This window comes from Gymnodraco acuticeps, unplaced genomic scaffold, assembly GCF_902827175.1.
Source record: "Gymnodraco acuticeps unplaced genomic scaffold, fGymAcu1.1, whole genome shotgun sequence".
NCBI classification, from domain to species: Eukaryota; Metazoa; Chordata; class Actinopteri; order Perciformes; family Bathydraconidae; genus Gymnodraco; species Gymnodraco acuticeps.
In genome coordinates this window covers 1-16,301 of record NW_022989781.1, presented here as the reverse complement: position 1 = coordinate 16,301, position 16,301 = coordinate 1, and the positions used below count along the sequence as shown (strand labels likewise).

The 16,301-nt window shown below is 40.0% G+C and overlaps 2 protein-coding genes across 3 annotated transcripts; one reads left to right on the top strand and one right to left on the bottom strand.

Annotated features, from left to right (window-relative positions):
• LOC117549319 (protein phosphatase methylesterase 1-like) lies at positions 1-9,723 on the top strand. 2 transcript variants are annotated; one of them, XM_034221126.1, is made up of 14 exons: positions 1-59; positions 1,416-1,614; positions 2,353-2,410; positions 2,905-2,956; positions 3,260-3,414; positions 3,981-4,071; positions 4,724-4,789; positions 4,969-5,113; positions 7,072-7,189; positions 7,645-7,689; positions 8,478-8,542; positions 8,799-8,854; positions 8,940-8,970; positions 9,188-9,723. In XM_034221126.1, the coding sequence occupies exons 1-13, from the start codon at positions 31-33 to the stop codon at positions 8,959-8,961; spliced, it is 1,101 nt and encodes a 366-aa protein (XP_034077017.1). In that variant the 5' UTR covers positions 1-30; the 3' UTR covers positions 8,962-8,970; positions 9,188-9,723. The 2 variants fall into 2 exon arrangements, with proteins under 2 accessions (XP_034077017.1, XP_034077025.1); XM_034221134.1 differs by lacking the exon at positions 1-59 and having other exon boundaries at positions 1,580-1,763.
• A 639-nt stretch (positions 9,724-10,362) lies between these two features.
• LOC117549335 (RING finger protein 150-like) lies at positions 10,363-16,218 on the bottom strand (the record flags this gene model as incomplete). Its single annotated transcript, XM_034221161.1, is given in 3 exon segments — positions 10,363-14,121; positions 14,221-14,460; positions 16,116-16,218. Coding segments are annotated over 2 exon segments (226 nt in total), but the record flags the coding sequence as incomplete, so codon positions are not given.
• Positions 16,219-16,301: the final 83 nt, after the last annotated feature.

Here is a 16,301-nt window from a genome sequence, read left to right as displayed (position 1 = left end):
CACACACACAGCAGACTGAAGATAACCAGAATGTGTGAGGAGACCTTGGATTCAGAGCAGTAAGTCAACGCTTTCAAATCTCAAAACATCTTTTTAAAGTAGGATTTTCAGAAACTGAGGAAATGAGTTAGAAAAAAGTATAAATTGTTTAAGCTCAGTAGGTTATACTGAAAATTGCTCATATTTAGGATTTAGTAATGTCTTGGCATGTCATCTTTTTATTTTTAGTAGTTTGTTTTCAATTTTGTGATTTGGTTTATTTCTAAAAAGAACAAATTGTCCAAACACAGTTAGCTTAGCATTTTAAATCACAATATATCTGCAATGATATCCCCGCTGCTACAGATAATCCAACCCAGTCTCACGGCATTTCGTGTTATAGTCACGACATTTAATCTATTGATTCGTGTTCACCATCACGATGTTCCCCTTTTTTCGTGTCACACAGAACGATTTTAAAAGCAATGTATTTCTATTGGTAGGATGTTTCGTGCCTGCAGCACGTCTTTCTGTCCGGTCGGGTCGTGGAAGACCGGAAGCTGTGTGGTTCATAAAAACATGTTCTTACTCAATATCAAGCCACGATTATTGTTTTTATTTTAAATCGTATAATGTCTGACTTTTTTTGTCGTCTGTGAGGAAACTAAATGGCTCAGAGCCTCAGAATACCGAAATCAGTATTTTTAAATCTTTTTTTCCTTCTAATTTGTTATTCTTTTCTAAATAACACACTGTTATTTACTCACCAATAACACACAATTATCCTTGTTTTTATTTGTTTAATTCTATAATATCTGGCTTTTTTGGCGTCCGTCAGGAACTGACAGGAAATGCCGTGAGGGTTGGATAATCAATGCTACTAGTTTGTTCACTTAACTTAAGCTAAGTGATCGATATGAATAACAATTGTCTTCCTATTGATAGGCATCTGGTGTGTCTAAAGCCAAGCTAATTAGCACTGCAGCATTAACGATTATATAACAACAGGAAGAAGCTTAAAAGATGCCCTGCTACAAAGTTAGCAACCGGTTAGCTAGTTAGCACACTTCAGGTTCAGACTAGCCATACTAGCAGTTAGCTGGCTAAATTTGCAAGCTAGTTTATGAATCCAAAATCATGAAGGACTCAATTATGACTTCCTTGAAATCCTTAAAACTCTTGTTGACATAGGAAGTGGTGTTCACGATATGCTTATGCTAGGTAATGCTAATATAACGACACAGTAATGAAGGCTAGTCGTAATGGTAGAGGATAAAGATAAAGACATTGCGAAAGTCGTTTTCTCAGAAATTATGAAATACACGACTACAGTTAATATATATCCAAGAGGAAATGTACTTCCAAGAGTCTCGGCCATGTAGTGAACACAGTGTGTGTTTGTAGTAAACACTGTGTGTGTTTCTTTGTGTCTGCATGTCGACCAGTGAGGCTTGCAGTAAGCCGGATTACTCACCGGTTTCCTGGCGGGAGTATTTTGACGAGATGGAGGACGTGAGCGTCGGGGCGGACGACAGCAGGGACGTCTTCCGGATCTATAAAGCTGGAAACACTGGACCGCTGCTGGTCCTTCTGCACGGGGGAGGACACTCAGCGCTGTCCTGGGCCGTCTTCACCGTGAGTATCCAGTCGTTTAATGGCGGTACATCTTGAAAAACAGCAATCACCAAAACACGAAGACACCCGAAACAAACAGAAAGACATAATAAGACCAGAAAGACCAAATGATACTGAAGACCTCGATAAATAGACGCGAGGAGGACACAGTGAGTATCCAATGGTCAATCGTTTGATGGCGGTCATCTTGAAAAACAGTCCAGATTCGAAACAGTAGTCCGCAACTTCAGAGAGACAGAAAACAAAACAACCAGTAAAAGACTTAAAATGTCAGCAAAGACACACTTAAAAACAGAAAAGAGGCAAAACGAGACACGCAATGGTGACAGAGAGATGGTGACTACGAAGACACCCGAAACCAACAGGACATAATAAGACCAGATGACACTGAAGAACTCCAAGAAATGACTTTAAATACGACGCAAAAATACAGTGTTTGTGACGTTGGGTTAAATGTCTTTCTCCTTGTATCGTGTCTTAATATATGTTGCTGTTGATGCTGCCAATGGAGCTGCTGTGATGCAAGAAACATTTCAGACTTGATCGGACCATAAGGTTTTATCGGAAGAACGTCCATGAGATGAATCAAATGTGATGGTCAATGGTAACAGTGGTCTCCCATTCTTGTTGACGCGATATCTCCTGAACGCCAGATTGGAATGTCTTCAAATTTGGCAAAAACATCAAGTCCTGCTCAAGTATAATTTGATTAAAATGTTGAGTCCTTCTGTATTGCAGAGAGTCATCGCCAGCAAAGTGAACTGCAGGGTGCTTTCCATGGATCTCAGGGGTCACGGTGAGGACATATAAATTATGAAATGCAGTTTGGTTGTGAGGGTTACTTTGGAGGATGATGAATTGGATTATTCAATATAGATAACAGCTTTTCTGGGAGAATAGGGCATAATATTGGCTTTTTGACTTTTGAATACTGCAAGTGTTAATGCTAATGGTCTTTGATCCCAAATGCGGTGCTAAAGAGGTAATATTAAGAACATTTGTATTCATGTTTACTCCCACATCCATCCCCAGCGAACAGGAAACTGTTACTCTTCATGGATGGTAATAAATAAGGTGTATGTTGACAAAATATGATATATTTGGGACCTAATCACCAACGTCTGCACCACATATTTATTCTGATAAAGCCATAGTTTTCTGTAAAATAACGAAAATAAGTGATGCTGATAAGGACGAGTCTTCCTGCTTTAACTTTAAATACATTTCTGTCTGGTTTCAGTTGTCGAGTAATTGATGCATAATTACTATTTTCTTAAATGTCAATTAAAGGTGACACCCTGGTACGCCAAGCAGACGACTTCTCGACTCAAACCATGTCCAGGTAACAAAACAAACACATTTGCAGCTGATAATTGTACCTCAAATTACCAACAACTCCCCACGAGAAGCAGACTGAAGCATCCTTAGTGCTCCAGTCACTCCTCACAGTAAACACAGAGCTGAATCCAGATCAAATGCACGCTGAGCAGGTTTTATCTCAGTGATTGTTTCTCATGTATTGTGTCTTGATATCCGTCTTTTGATGTTACACATGGAGCTGCTGTGATGAAAGTCACATTTCAGACTTGATCTGTATTAAAGTATTATCGTATCATATCTAAATACTAAAACTATCGTCCCTCAGCGATATAGCCAATGTGATTGGTGTCTGTTACGGTGATACTCCGCCCCCCATCGTCCTGATTGGTCACGGTGTTGGCGGTGCGATCGCAGTTTACACAGCTAGCAACATGTTGCTAACCACCACTGTGGGACTGGTGGCTATCGACGTGGTGGAAGGTGAGAGAGCTTCCTGTTGTGTTTTATTGCAATATAGAAAAATATCACTTGTCAACAACTTGAGCTTCAATATCAGGATACATTTATTTATTATCCTCTCAAGAATGGAAGTAGTCAAAACAAAAAAAGAGAATTTGTTGGTTTTATTTCTCAAAATCTCAAAATCCTGACTTTTTCTCAAAATCCTGACTTTTTCTCAAAATCCTGACTTTCTCTCAAAATGAAAAAATCCTGACTTTTTCTCAACATCCTGACTTTCTCTCAAAATCCTGACTTTCTCTCAAAATGAAAAAAATCCTGACTTTTTCTCAAAATCCTGACTTTTTCTCAAAATCTCAAAATTTAGACTTTTTCTCAAAATCAAAAAATGCTGACTTTTTCTCAAAATTCTGACTTTTAATGTTAATCACATAGCTATCATATGCCTAAAACAGTCCTGATGCTCTTCTAGGTAATCACACATCCTGTCATGTTCACAGCTACAGTTGGGATACCTTTGATACTCTCAGACTGGAAGAGGACATTCAGGATTTCCCCAACATTTACTGGTGTTGTTTTCCACCTAGGCAGCGCAACGGACGCTCTGCACAGTATCCAGGACTTACTGAAGGAAAGACCAAAGTCCTTCAAGTCCATGGACCACGCTATAGAGTGGAGGTGAGGATTTAAAGACCAATAAAGCACTCAAACCTGGACATGAGTTATCATTCCCTTTAGGAGTCAAGCTATTGATTGATCCATTGGGTTGAGGACTTTAGTTTTTTAGCCTTAAAGAGGATTTTTGTCCGTCGCCATCTTGGTTTTTGGGATCCAGAAAAATACCATAATGGTTCGAGAAGATGGAGCTCAAGATTCAATGCTTTTATTGTCCTTTGCTACAGTGTAGATATGTCAATGAAAAGCTTAAGTCACAGGCTCCTCCAACAGAGCAACATAGAACAATTAAACAGGTAGAATAGTGCAAGTAAATAGAAAAACAAACACTGACATCATACGAAAAAAAGGCTGAGTTGGAGAGGAGCCAAAGACACGGCAGCCATCATCACCGGCGCCATCCTCGATACGACGGTGCCAAGTATCATTAGCATAAAGACCACTAATAACAGCTAACACTAGCTGGCTAGGTTAGCAAGTGGATCTGTTTGACACATTACCTCTAGCATTAACTGGGAGGCTAAGTTTGGTTAGTGAAAGTCAGGCTGAAAACAAAAGTTCTAAAATGTGGGAATGAGTCAGCTTTTTCCTCAAGTCTGCCCGGTATTGTTTATAAGCTATGAAGTAACAGGTTGTTTGTTTGACCTCCTTTCAGCATCAAAAGCGGGCAAATCAAGAACCTGGAATCTGCCAGAGTGTCGATGGTTGGTCAGGTCAAAAGGTAGGTTGGCTCTGATTGGCCAGTTAGATGTGGAGCCTCAATATTGATTCCTTTGCTTCATTATTCAAGCTCTGGAAGTAGATTACAATTGACGTATTGTCTCGAATAAAAGCCGGGTCTCAAACACAAGACTTTTACTTTGTTAATCTCCTCTTTCCTCTCGCTTCCTGTCTCATTAGATGTGAGGTGGAGGAAGCAGAAACTCTGGAGCAAACCATCCCGGTGTCCGACGTCGTCATGGAGCGAAACGAAGAGTTCTACGATCAAAGCTACGTCGACGACAAAGAAAATGTCGCATCGGAGGTGAACCTCAACGAAGGCCAGGTATGAAAACACACGGAAACACCAAGGCATTAACGTCGTAACAAAATTAAAGAAGTTTTATAACATATTTGGAATATTTTGTACAAATATAACCATCAATATATACATATTCCTGCCTGTGCACATGACGTGAACTGCTCATAACCAATTGCCCCTTGCGGGATTAATAAAGTTGTTGATTGATGGCTGTAAAAACACTATTGTCATGGCCTCCAGAGGCATTACGTTCTTGCAGTTGCTGTACGAACATTTTTCTGGTATGAACCCAATACCTTACGAACGCTTTGAGGAAATATCTCCAAATTTAGCTCAAACGTCAACTTGGACTCAAGGAGAACCTGATCAGAATTTGGTGGACAAAAGTCAAACATCACAAATACGCCAAGAAATGTGAAATAATAAACTAAAAGAAATACATCTAAATGTAGGAAACATTTGGCAAAAAAACGACGAATGTTGCGTTTTTGTATGTATGTGTTCTTTCCATTGACTTATATTCATTATAGACCCATACAACTGCACCAAAACAACAGCCAACACCCAGATGTTCATACATAAACATGTCAAGGACACTATTGACTTGCATTCATCACGGACCTACAAAAACATTTAAAACAATATTTCCGTTGACGTCCATTAACTCCCAAACATCTAAAACCAAACCTACAAAAATCGATATATTTCCATTGGCTTCCATTAATCCACATATCTATATCATACCATACATCTACATGTATTATAAAAGGTAATATTTTCCATTGATTTGTATTCATTATAGACACAATTAACCACACCGAAACAATAGTAGATGTTCATACGTAAACATTTCAAACAGGACACTATTGACTTGCATTCAACACGAACATCTAAAAACCCAAAACATAACAGTACTTCCATTGGCTTCCATTTATTGCCAAACATCCACAACTACTGAACTTGTTGTCATAAACTGAAACCCTCTTACACATCTACACGTATTATAATAATACATATATTCCATTGACTTGCATTCATTTTCCAATTTTCACCCCAAAACAGGCCGAAAATGTCTCGATTTTTTTATTTTTCCTGCAAATAGGCGCTTTCACACTGCGGTACTTTTCCCACAAAGGTTCATGTGAACTCTTTTATCGCGTTCACACCAAAAAGAGCCGGTACTAAAATTAGTTCATGTGAACCTTTTTACCCCCTCGAAAGTCCCTGCTAGAGAGCAGAGAGCTGCTAGAGAGCAGGGACTTTCGTACGGCTCTCTTGTGAGAAAAGAGCTACATTTCTGATTGGCTGGAAGGATTGCAAACCACGCCCCGCAAAACTCCCAAAAAGTTTTGTGAAGCCGCCATTTTATTATCCTCGCATTAGCATTATTAGCATTAGCATTAGCCCAGCGCAGAAACGCAGAGAGACTAACTTATGGCAACACCAAATAAAACATGGGAGCGGTGGAGATGAGGAGGTGTCGGCGTTCTGGCGATTTACTCGGAAGGCTTCAGTAGAAGCTGCTGGGAGTCCCAGCAGCTTCTACTGAAGCCAGTCCCCAACTCCGGGGACTTCCGGCCGGGGACTTTGGGTGGCAGTATACGCTGTGAAGTGGTTTGCGGCCTGCCAGTAAACCCAAAGCAGAAGAAGAAGAAGTGACGTCAGCGGCTTCATTTGCCTAATCCTCCCCCAGGGACTTTTTCCAGTGTGAACGCGATCTGTACTTAGTTCATGAGAACTAAAGAGTTCTCATGAACTAAGTTCACATGAACCTTTGTGGGAAAAGTACCGCAGTGTGAAAGCGCCTAATGTGCGTTAAAGTCTTACTGTTTTCACCTGAAGATACTTAACCCATCCTGCTGTGTGTGTGTGTGTGTGTGTGTGTGTGTGTGTGTGTGTGTGTGTGTGTGTGTGTGTGTGTGTGTGTGTGTGTGTGTGTGTGTGTGTGTGTGTGTGTGTGTGTGTGTGTGTGTGTGTGTCAGAGTGTGTATGTGTGGCGTATTAACCTGTCTAAGTCGGAGAAGTATTGGGACGGCTGGTTCAGAGGAACGTCCAATCTTTTCCTCGCCTTCAACCTTCCCAAACTACTGCTGCTCGCCGGTACGTCTTATAAAACAGTCGTATTGTATGTCGAAATAAGGCATGGTACAGTACTACTAAATACTGTTCATATTTAAATTAATTATATGACCGTCTATGTTTCTTCTAGTTATTTAATTGCTCTTTTGACGGCACTGTTAGTGTACGGTTTTATTATTGTGCTGCTGTGTTTATTGTATTTTTCTAACTCTGGCACAACAATGTCCTTCGGGATAAATGAAGTATTATCTTATGTTATATCTTTCAGTATGTCGATAAAAATGACAGAAACTACATAATATACCCTTAAGGCAAGAAGTGAACTTCTGTGTACGTAGTGCTGCAGAAGATAGTCTTGAACATGGAAATGAATCGGCAACGCCACACTTTTTGTTCCCTTTTTCTCGAAGACAATGGTTTTGAAATCAAATATATATTTATGTTTTTCCCACTTACTTGAAGTCTCTGCTTTCCAGGAATCGACCGGCTGGACAGAGCTCTGACAATCGGACAGATGCAAGGTGAGAAACTCATTCAAACTCACGCATTGAGAAACTTCCATTTCTCAGGAAGGTGTCTCCAAACATGTAATGACAAATAAAAGTCTTCAAAATTGCAAAAAAAAAGTAGGATAATAACGCGAAAAATGTCTGAATGTATGCGACACACTATCATTACTTCTGAATACTTAGTTACTAGGGCTGATGGGAAATGTAGTCCTGGAGAAACAAAGAATACAAAAGTAGAGAAACACAATGATTTGGGGAATACTTGACATTCTTCTCACACTGTGTTTCTACTAACTGTGAGGGAAAAGGTGAAGGAGGTCTCTGAGGACACACACACACACACACACACACACACACACACACACACACACACACACACACACACACACACACACACACACACACACACACACACACACACAGCTGGAGGCGGCAGCTCCTCTCCACAGTCAGCTGCTCCCGTCAGTCAACACGCTGGAAGTGACAGCCAGGGAGTGTGTGTGTGTGTGTGTGTGTGTGTGTGTGTGTGTGTGTGTGTGTGTGATAAACTAGCATCAGTGTTTGTGTGTGTGTGTGTCCGCTTCGAGCGATAGAATTACTAACAAAGCACTTATATACTAATAAAGGACTGGCTTATCTAAAGCCAGTTGAGTAGCACTTGAAATGTTTGGCTCTATGAAACCTGATGTACTTTATGATTCTGTTTTCTTCAAGGTTGTATTTTGTTGGTCGAACGCACTTATTGTAAGTCGCTTTGGATAAAAGCGTCAGCTAAATGTAATGTGTGTGTGTGTGTGTAGGTAAATTCATGATGCAGGTGCTGCCCCCCTGTGGACACGCAGTGCTAGAAGACAAACCGGAAAAAGTAAGAAAGTGGTTTTATATAAATGTTATTTTTTTATATTCCAATACCACCAAAGAAGAACAGAGATAATAATGTGGTGTGTGTGTGTGTGTGGTATGTGTGCGTGTGTATGGGTGGGTGGTGTGGTGTGTGTGTATGGGTGGTGTGTGTGTGTGTGGTGTGTATGGGTGGTGTGTGTGTGTGTGTGTGTGTGTGTGTGTGTGTGTGTGTGTGTGTGTGTGTGTGTGTGTGTGTGTGTGTGTGTGTGTGTGTGTAGGTGGCAGACGCCGTGGCCTCCTTCCTGTTGAGACACAAGCTGGCTGAAGCCAGGAGGTAACACATTCCCCTAAATGCTGTCTTACTGCAGAACATTATATTTACAAACCTGAACCTGAAGTGTTGTCCGTCTCCTCCTCAGCGTCGACTCCTTCACTCGATGAGGTCTGGAGGTAAACACTTAACATCTGGCCAACAGTTCAATTCATTCTAGATATATTGAGTTCATGTTTTCACAGGTTCCTAAAATCCAGTTTTCCTTTCTGCAAAAGAAACGGATATCAAACGTGATTTGATGAAAAATGACCAGTCATGTAACAGGAAGCTTTAGTTTCCTGTAGTTAGAGACAGAAATGTAAAGTAAATATCTAACACGCTTCTCTTCCTCAGGTTCCTCTCAGCCAACAGATCAACATCTTCATCTTCATCTTTTATCAGAAGCTGCAGAAGTTTCTAGTTAAGACTGAATGTCTTTTGACTTCCTGTTGTTGTTGTTTAGTTCCTGACCAAACATGATTAAATACTGAAGTTAAATTAAGCTTATATGGCTTTTATAATAATTCAATATACTCATCATCGGTTCCTCCGGTAGACAAGTTAACACTAGTCATAAATGAGTTGTTTTCATAGACGAGCACTTAGTTTGTTGGATTAATTAACAGGTTTCTTTCGACCAGACTTTAAAGTGGGCTTTCTAGTTTTGCAGGATTATTAAGAACAGCCATTTTGGAGACATTAATGTTGACAAGTACCTGTATGGGTTAGATGTATAGATCGATGTGTTCAGTATTAAACTGTGATTTATCAACCTGTCTGTTCCGATATTTTATTTAGTTATTCCAGGAAATGTTGTTTATGGTTGTTTTTGTGTAGAAATTACCAAATTGAATTCGACAAATTCATTAAAATATATAATTTTGACAGAAGATGCTTCTTTGTCAAAGATGATTTAAAAAAGAGAATTTACATCAAGGTGTCTGAGATTAAAGAGACGTAAAGATCGCTGACAGTGAATTGGGGTTATTGTCAGTAAACGAGTAATCATTATTAATGATATTAGGGGTAATATACTGAGGGAAAAAACTCAAAATTAACGAGAAAAACATGTTTAATCTCCGAGGTTAAAGTGTATGAGAAAAATACTCTACAATAAAAAAGAAAATCTATAAAAAAGCGATCATTGTTATCGTCATTTGGGAAAAACATATATAGATTATTCATACATATAGAGAAATACAAACAAAAATAATATTTTTTTTTTTTTAGATGACAAACGGCTGGAGTTCTGAAATTCCAGGAAATGTTGTGAAATGACGAAATTGAATTCGGCAAATAAAAAAAATAATTATGATAGAAGATGCTTCTTTAAATCCTCCTACGATAAAAAATTAAAATCAAGTCATTTGTAAAAAAAAAACATATAATTCCACAAACTAAAGTAGAGAAATTCAAACAAAAACAGTCAATTTTCATAATTTAAGGGAGAAAACCACTTTTTTTTTAAAAATCCAACAATTTTTTTTGAGATGACAAAAACAGCTGGAGTAAATAAAACAAACCAAAAATGTTGAATTACATTTTTATTTAAATTCTGTCCTGAATCAGAACACGTGCAACAACTGAAACACAGAAACAACATGGCGTATTTACACGTGTGTGTGTTTTGTGTTAGCGTGCACAGGACAACCACACATACGGACGCTTCGTAAAACGATAACAAAAATCGCAGAGACACGACAACATTTCGCACCCTGCCGTCACATAGCTTAGCGGTTAGCATGGCTACTGACACCTCAACTTTCTCCGTCTCTCTGGGAGGAACGGAGGTTTTTGTTTCTCACGGATATCTCTGTTTTTGTAACGCTAAATTAAAGAAGATTAATTCAATTCGACAAAATAATATTGGCTTTATGTCAGGTTTTTTTGGCTACTTTTTTAAACTGTAAAATTCCAGCTGGATTACAAGGGAAGAGCATACATTACAATACATGGCAGTCGGACAACAGACACATGGAAGTATTATTAAAAAAAAAACATTTTCCAGATCAGTCACAACGTTTTTAACACCATCGCACAAAATGTGAGTGAAAATAGGAAGGAAGAAATTAGAAAATCAAAGACTTTTTTCCAGATCCTTAAAGAGAAACAGAGTTAAAGTGCATCAACCAATCAGAAAACAGCATCCAGAGAGAACAGCCAATGAGCTGTGAGGAGAGGCAAGAGAAAACAACCAATCAGACGTCATTACTGGCAGTGACACGAGGGTCTCACGTTCGATTAATGGGAAATTAGTTTTTGTAGTGATTTACTAAACCTTTAATTACTATTATTAAGTATTTTCAGATTTAGAGGCGGATTGTCATCGTTCAAAATCACGGAGGATCTGAAAAACAACGCTATGTACACGCAGAGCTTTAAAAAAAGGTCTTGAACACAATTCAATGTTGAGAATTACGTCCTTAAAATAAAAAACATTCTCCAGCCTTCATTCTCTCAGATTTCATCAGGCTTCAAAACAAATAAAACTCAAATTACAATATTTTAGATTCGTATTGCAAACGTCATCTGTATGTACAATTACACAAATACTCAACACTTAAAATAACAATCAATCTCATTGGGGGGGGGGGGGGGGGGTCAGTCTCTGCTGCTCGGGGTCTTCGTTACAAAAATAAAACGTCTCCTCTGGTATCAAAATAGACGACAATCTCTTTCTCTCTTGGCGCCGGCGAACGTGTGGAATATACATTTTATATTTACATGCTAACGGCTAACGTGGGGGGAAATAGGGACGCACAATTTAGGGGAAAATACGTAATTGCGATTTTTAACGTTATTGGATTTTCTATTTATGCTAAAATAATCATGGTACAAATATTTTTTCGTATGTCAGGACCACAAAACTTATTTTCCGAATGCTATGACGGCACATTGTTGGAGCTAACCAAATATAGCGTATGTTGATATCGTACGAGTCGGAATTGCGGTAAATTCCCGGTAAATTGTGCAGCCCCTACAGGGAGGGATTCTTCGCTAAACTATCTCCGACTTTTCCTCGTCTTTCACACATTGCTTTGGTGGCATTTGAACTCTGGAAATGGCAGCGAACACCGTTTAGTGGCGAAGGTTCAGAAAAAGATCGTAGAGTCACGAGCGAAAGATCGGATATTTGATTGTCAGTGTTTAAATGTGTTTTTTTTTTTTAAGGCAGCGTGAGGCTGGCAGACGGACGGACAGAAAAACAAAACAACGCTAAAGGGTTTTACGTTTTTTTTTTAAATATTCCTACGTGGTATTTTAACGCTAACTCTTTCTTTAGCCAGGCAGACACTACATAGATAAACCAGGATTTTAATCGTCACTTCCGACTCGTAACATTTAATTTTTTTTTGCCAGATTTGCCGATTATGACACATCGGCGTACTTCTGATATTTACGACAACAAAATTCCAATATGGCTAGCTTCAAATTGTCGTTTATAAACTGTACGTTATATTACATTTAAAGTAGTATTTTTTTGATCATTTTTGGAAATGTTCGTAGCTGAAGACAAAAATATCGTATTTAAATTAGGACTGTATTTAACTGAATAAATATTTAATTTACGATAATTTTTGACTCATTGCAATTGCGATGGGATTCACGATATGTGAGGGAATGAAGATTACAGCGTCTTTATTCCCATTTTTATTGAAAAATACATTAAAATTATCACAATTTTATTTTTAACAATGATCTGTAATTATTGTGTTTTCACATATTTTGTCTTCATCAAATATTGCACTTTCTACTTTTTGGATATTGCAATAGCCCGTATTACAATTCTGATATAATTACGATTAAGCCCTAGTTTAAATAAACTTGATCGGAATTGTCACTTGACAAAATCGACTAGGGTTTTTAAGTTAGCTTTAGCAATAGCTTTGCATCGAGGATTAACGTTTTTTGTGTATCGTTAAAATAACAACAACAATATAAGCATGCAGTGTCTGCCCAGCCTCAGGGATGTTTGTTTCTATTTAAATGACGTAATTAGAGAAAGTAATTATTGATAATGTCCTCCATTATCGTGGCATTTCTCCCGACATTAAGACCCAAGCTGCAGGATTTGTGTAAAGTTTCAAACACTTATTTCCATCTGTGCTTTAAAGTCGTTATTATCTGTACTATCACTCTCACACCTTATATTATTTTGTACAGAGCTTTTGCCAGAACCCGAATACTGTCAGTTCTTCTGAAGATAGAGGAGCCTGAATTAAACAGGCAGAAAGAGAAACAAAAATACTGTGAGAACTTCAATTCAATACTGCAGTCACTGAAGCTGTAATACTGCCACGACGAGTCGGCAAAACAAACCGGATTCACTGCCGGGTCCTTTCAAGGTAAAAGGCCTCAAGACATTGTTGGCCGGCAAATCAAAATGAGCTATAACAACCAGAATCAAACCTCCACGAGGGGCTTCTGTTAAGCTGTCCGACCTGGAAACACCAGGTAACAGAATGTTCCACAAAAAGGTCCAGAGAGCGGGAGAAACAAATCTAGAGTTCTCGCCTTTTTTTAAACTCAACGTGGTGTTTGTAGTCCTCCATCAAAGATCCTCCAGTGTTTCTGATGAAGGATAAACCTTTTTGGCCGCCGACTTCCTCCGGATTTTACCCTCTTTTCACGAATACCGAAGAGTTAAAACGTGGCCCAGTGTGAATCCCGTCCGACCCTCGTTAGGTCCGTTAAGTAACGAACGTCCACCGTATTTAAAATGAAATTTAGAGGACCAGGAAATACGTTTTTGGACACATCTAGAGTTATATATTCCAGTCGGGAAACACGTGGTAAATCCAAGTGAACGCAATGGATACAACCCAGGTCCAGTTCTGGTTCCAAACCCGCCAAGCGTCCAGAAAGAGACTCTGAAAGGGAATCCAAACCAGGTCCTCTGAGTCCAGATTCAAACCAACACTCACAGGTGTATCCACACTGGGAACAACCTGTTCAAAGTCTAGTCAGAAAGGGGTCCAGGTCCAAAGAGAAAACCCCAAACTCTGGTTCTGGTTTTAGTTCCCAACTTCAGTCAAAAGTCAGAGCTTTTAAAGAGTTTCCTTCCCAAATAAGTCCGTCTCAACAAACCGTTGAATCTCCTTTTTAATCTTTGTTATCCGGAGGGTTTAATCTGAACCTAATCACTGAGTTCTGGTTCTGGTTCGGCTCCTCTCAGGACTTTTCCCCCAGCTGGTTCTGCTCCCCGGACCCCTCCTCGTCCGACAGACCCGTCTCCACGGTGATGACCAGCGACGCCACGGAGCTGCTCGCCATCGGCTGCAGATCGCCTGGAGAGAGGACGGAGAATAATAGTTTCATGTGTGTTTGTCTGAGTGTGTGTGTGTACCTGTGTGTGTGTGTGTGTGTGTGTGTGTGTGTGTGTGTACCTGTGAGTGTGTCAGTAGTCATGGTAATAGGGCTGTCTCTCAGAGGGTCCTGGTAGTCCTGAGGCAGTCCAACCCTCCTGACCCCGGGGTCCAGCAGCACGGAGGAGTCCCCCCCCCTCACTGAGGGTCCCGTCGCTCGACCCCCCCGACACCACGGCCTCCAGAGCCAGCGCCCCCCCCGCCCCCCCCCACGGTCAGGTCGTAGTCCAGAGGGAGGTCTTCCAGACAGTCTGCGTTCAGCTGGAGAGAGAGGGGGCAGTTTAGAGATCCGTTTTAATTAACAGTTTTCAACAAGATAGCACGAAAAACAATCCTGACAACAAAGAAATCGGGAGAAAAGGTAAGTGAAATAGAAGGACAGACAGGAAATACAAATATTAAATCAACAAGACAGTTAAAGTAGAAAGAAAAGAACAGATCAAATATGAAAACACTCTTTAGAACCAGTTCATCAACAAAAGAGGCTTAGCAGCCAATCAGAACACAGCATCCAGATAGAAGAGCCAGGAGAGGCGGGACCAAGAGAAAACAACGTATCAGAGGTCATTACTGGCTGTGACACAAGAAATATATATTTTTAATTGATTTAAATGACCTATATTAACTATTAAACCCTAATGCAAAAACAAAATACATTATATGGTGATTCACGATGTTTGAAACACATTTTCTTGACTGACTTAATGCAGATTCCTCATTTATTCCGCAGTGCGTAAAAGCAGGTTGTAAAACTGCTTTTGTGCTATTGCACTGCAGAAGTTGGCACTCTTAACCAGTGTTGTGCTAGTTACTGAAAACCAGTAACTAGTTACCATTACTAGTTACTTCATGTCAAAAGTAACTCAGTTACTTTACTAGTTACTTACACCCAAAATTAATGCGTTACTGTGAAAAGTAACGTTTTAGTTACTTGAAAAAAGGGCTCCCATTAATGCCCTTATAGCCTTCACTTTAGTACTGTTATTGCATTGGAGAATAATACAATCTGTTGATCAACTTGACATGCATTATATGCAATCTGGATTGCATCGATATTAGCTGGCTTTCCATTTTTGTATATTCTTTCTCCAGGTAGTTGGAAAAAGTGTTCCGTCCCATATGCCGTGTGCCGCCCGGACATGCTATCATGCTAACTAGCTCCCTGAAAGCGGGTGACTCCACTGTAGCAATAGCCTGCATGTGTTCTACAACATACCGTGCAATGGCTTTATCCACTTTTCCCTGGCTAGCAGTCCCTTGGTTAAAATCCAGCCGCTGTTGCTTAGGTGGAGGTGGAGTGGCGTCGGCTGAGTCTCTGTGGTCTTAGCTACTAGCTTCGTCCCAGCATGTTGTTTTTGCAGATGTTTTAAGAGATTTGAATTACTGGTTTGGGCAGTAGATAGGATCTTTGACCCGCCAAGACACAACTTACATTTAACAGAAACTTTCTTTTCTTTGTGCTCGACAAAAGTGAAATAGTGAGAATATCTCCAGGTGGAGAAACTAGACTTGAGCTCCGCCGCCGCCATGATAGTCTTGTTAGTAAACACAAACACGCCCACAGCGCGTCTCCGCATGTGACACAGGAAGTATCTAAGTACATTTACTCAAGTACTGTACTTAAGTACAGTTCTCATCTCTGTTCGCCTGGCTGTTGACTATATAAAAAAAACTAACACAGTAACGGAGTAACGCACCATGTAGTAACGGTAACTGAGTTACTGAATTTAAAAAGTAATGCGGTAGAGTACTAGTTACTGCCACAAATAACGGCGTTACAGTAACGCGTTACAAAGTAACGCGTTAGTCCCAACACTGCTCTTAACTCTTCCTCAGTGTTTTGAAGCCGTCCTGCAGCCTCTCCTCTTTGTCTGAACAGAATATATTGAATGAATGATGTTATATTAGAGACTCACAGCGATGCCGAGGGCTTTGAGGATGTTCATCTTGCACATGGGGCAGGTCCGGTGGTCCAGCAGCCAGGGGTCCACGCAGCTCTTATGGAACAGGTGTCTGCAGACAAACACAGCTTTAACTACTGAGTCACACACTCTAAACCACCTCCCTCTCCCTGTGTGTGTGTGTGTGTGTGTGTGTGTGTG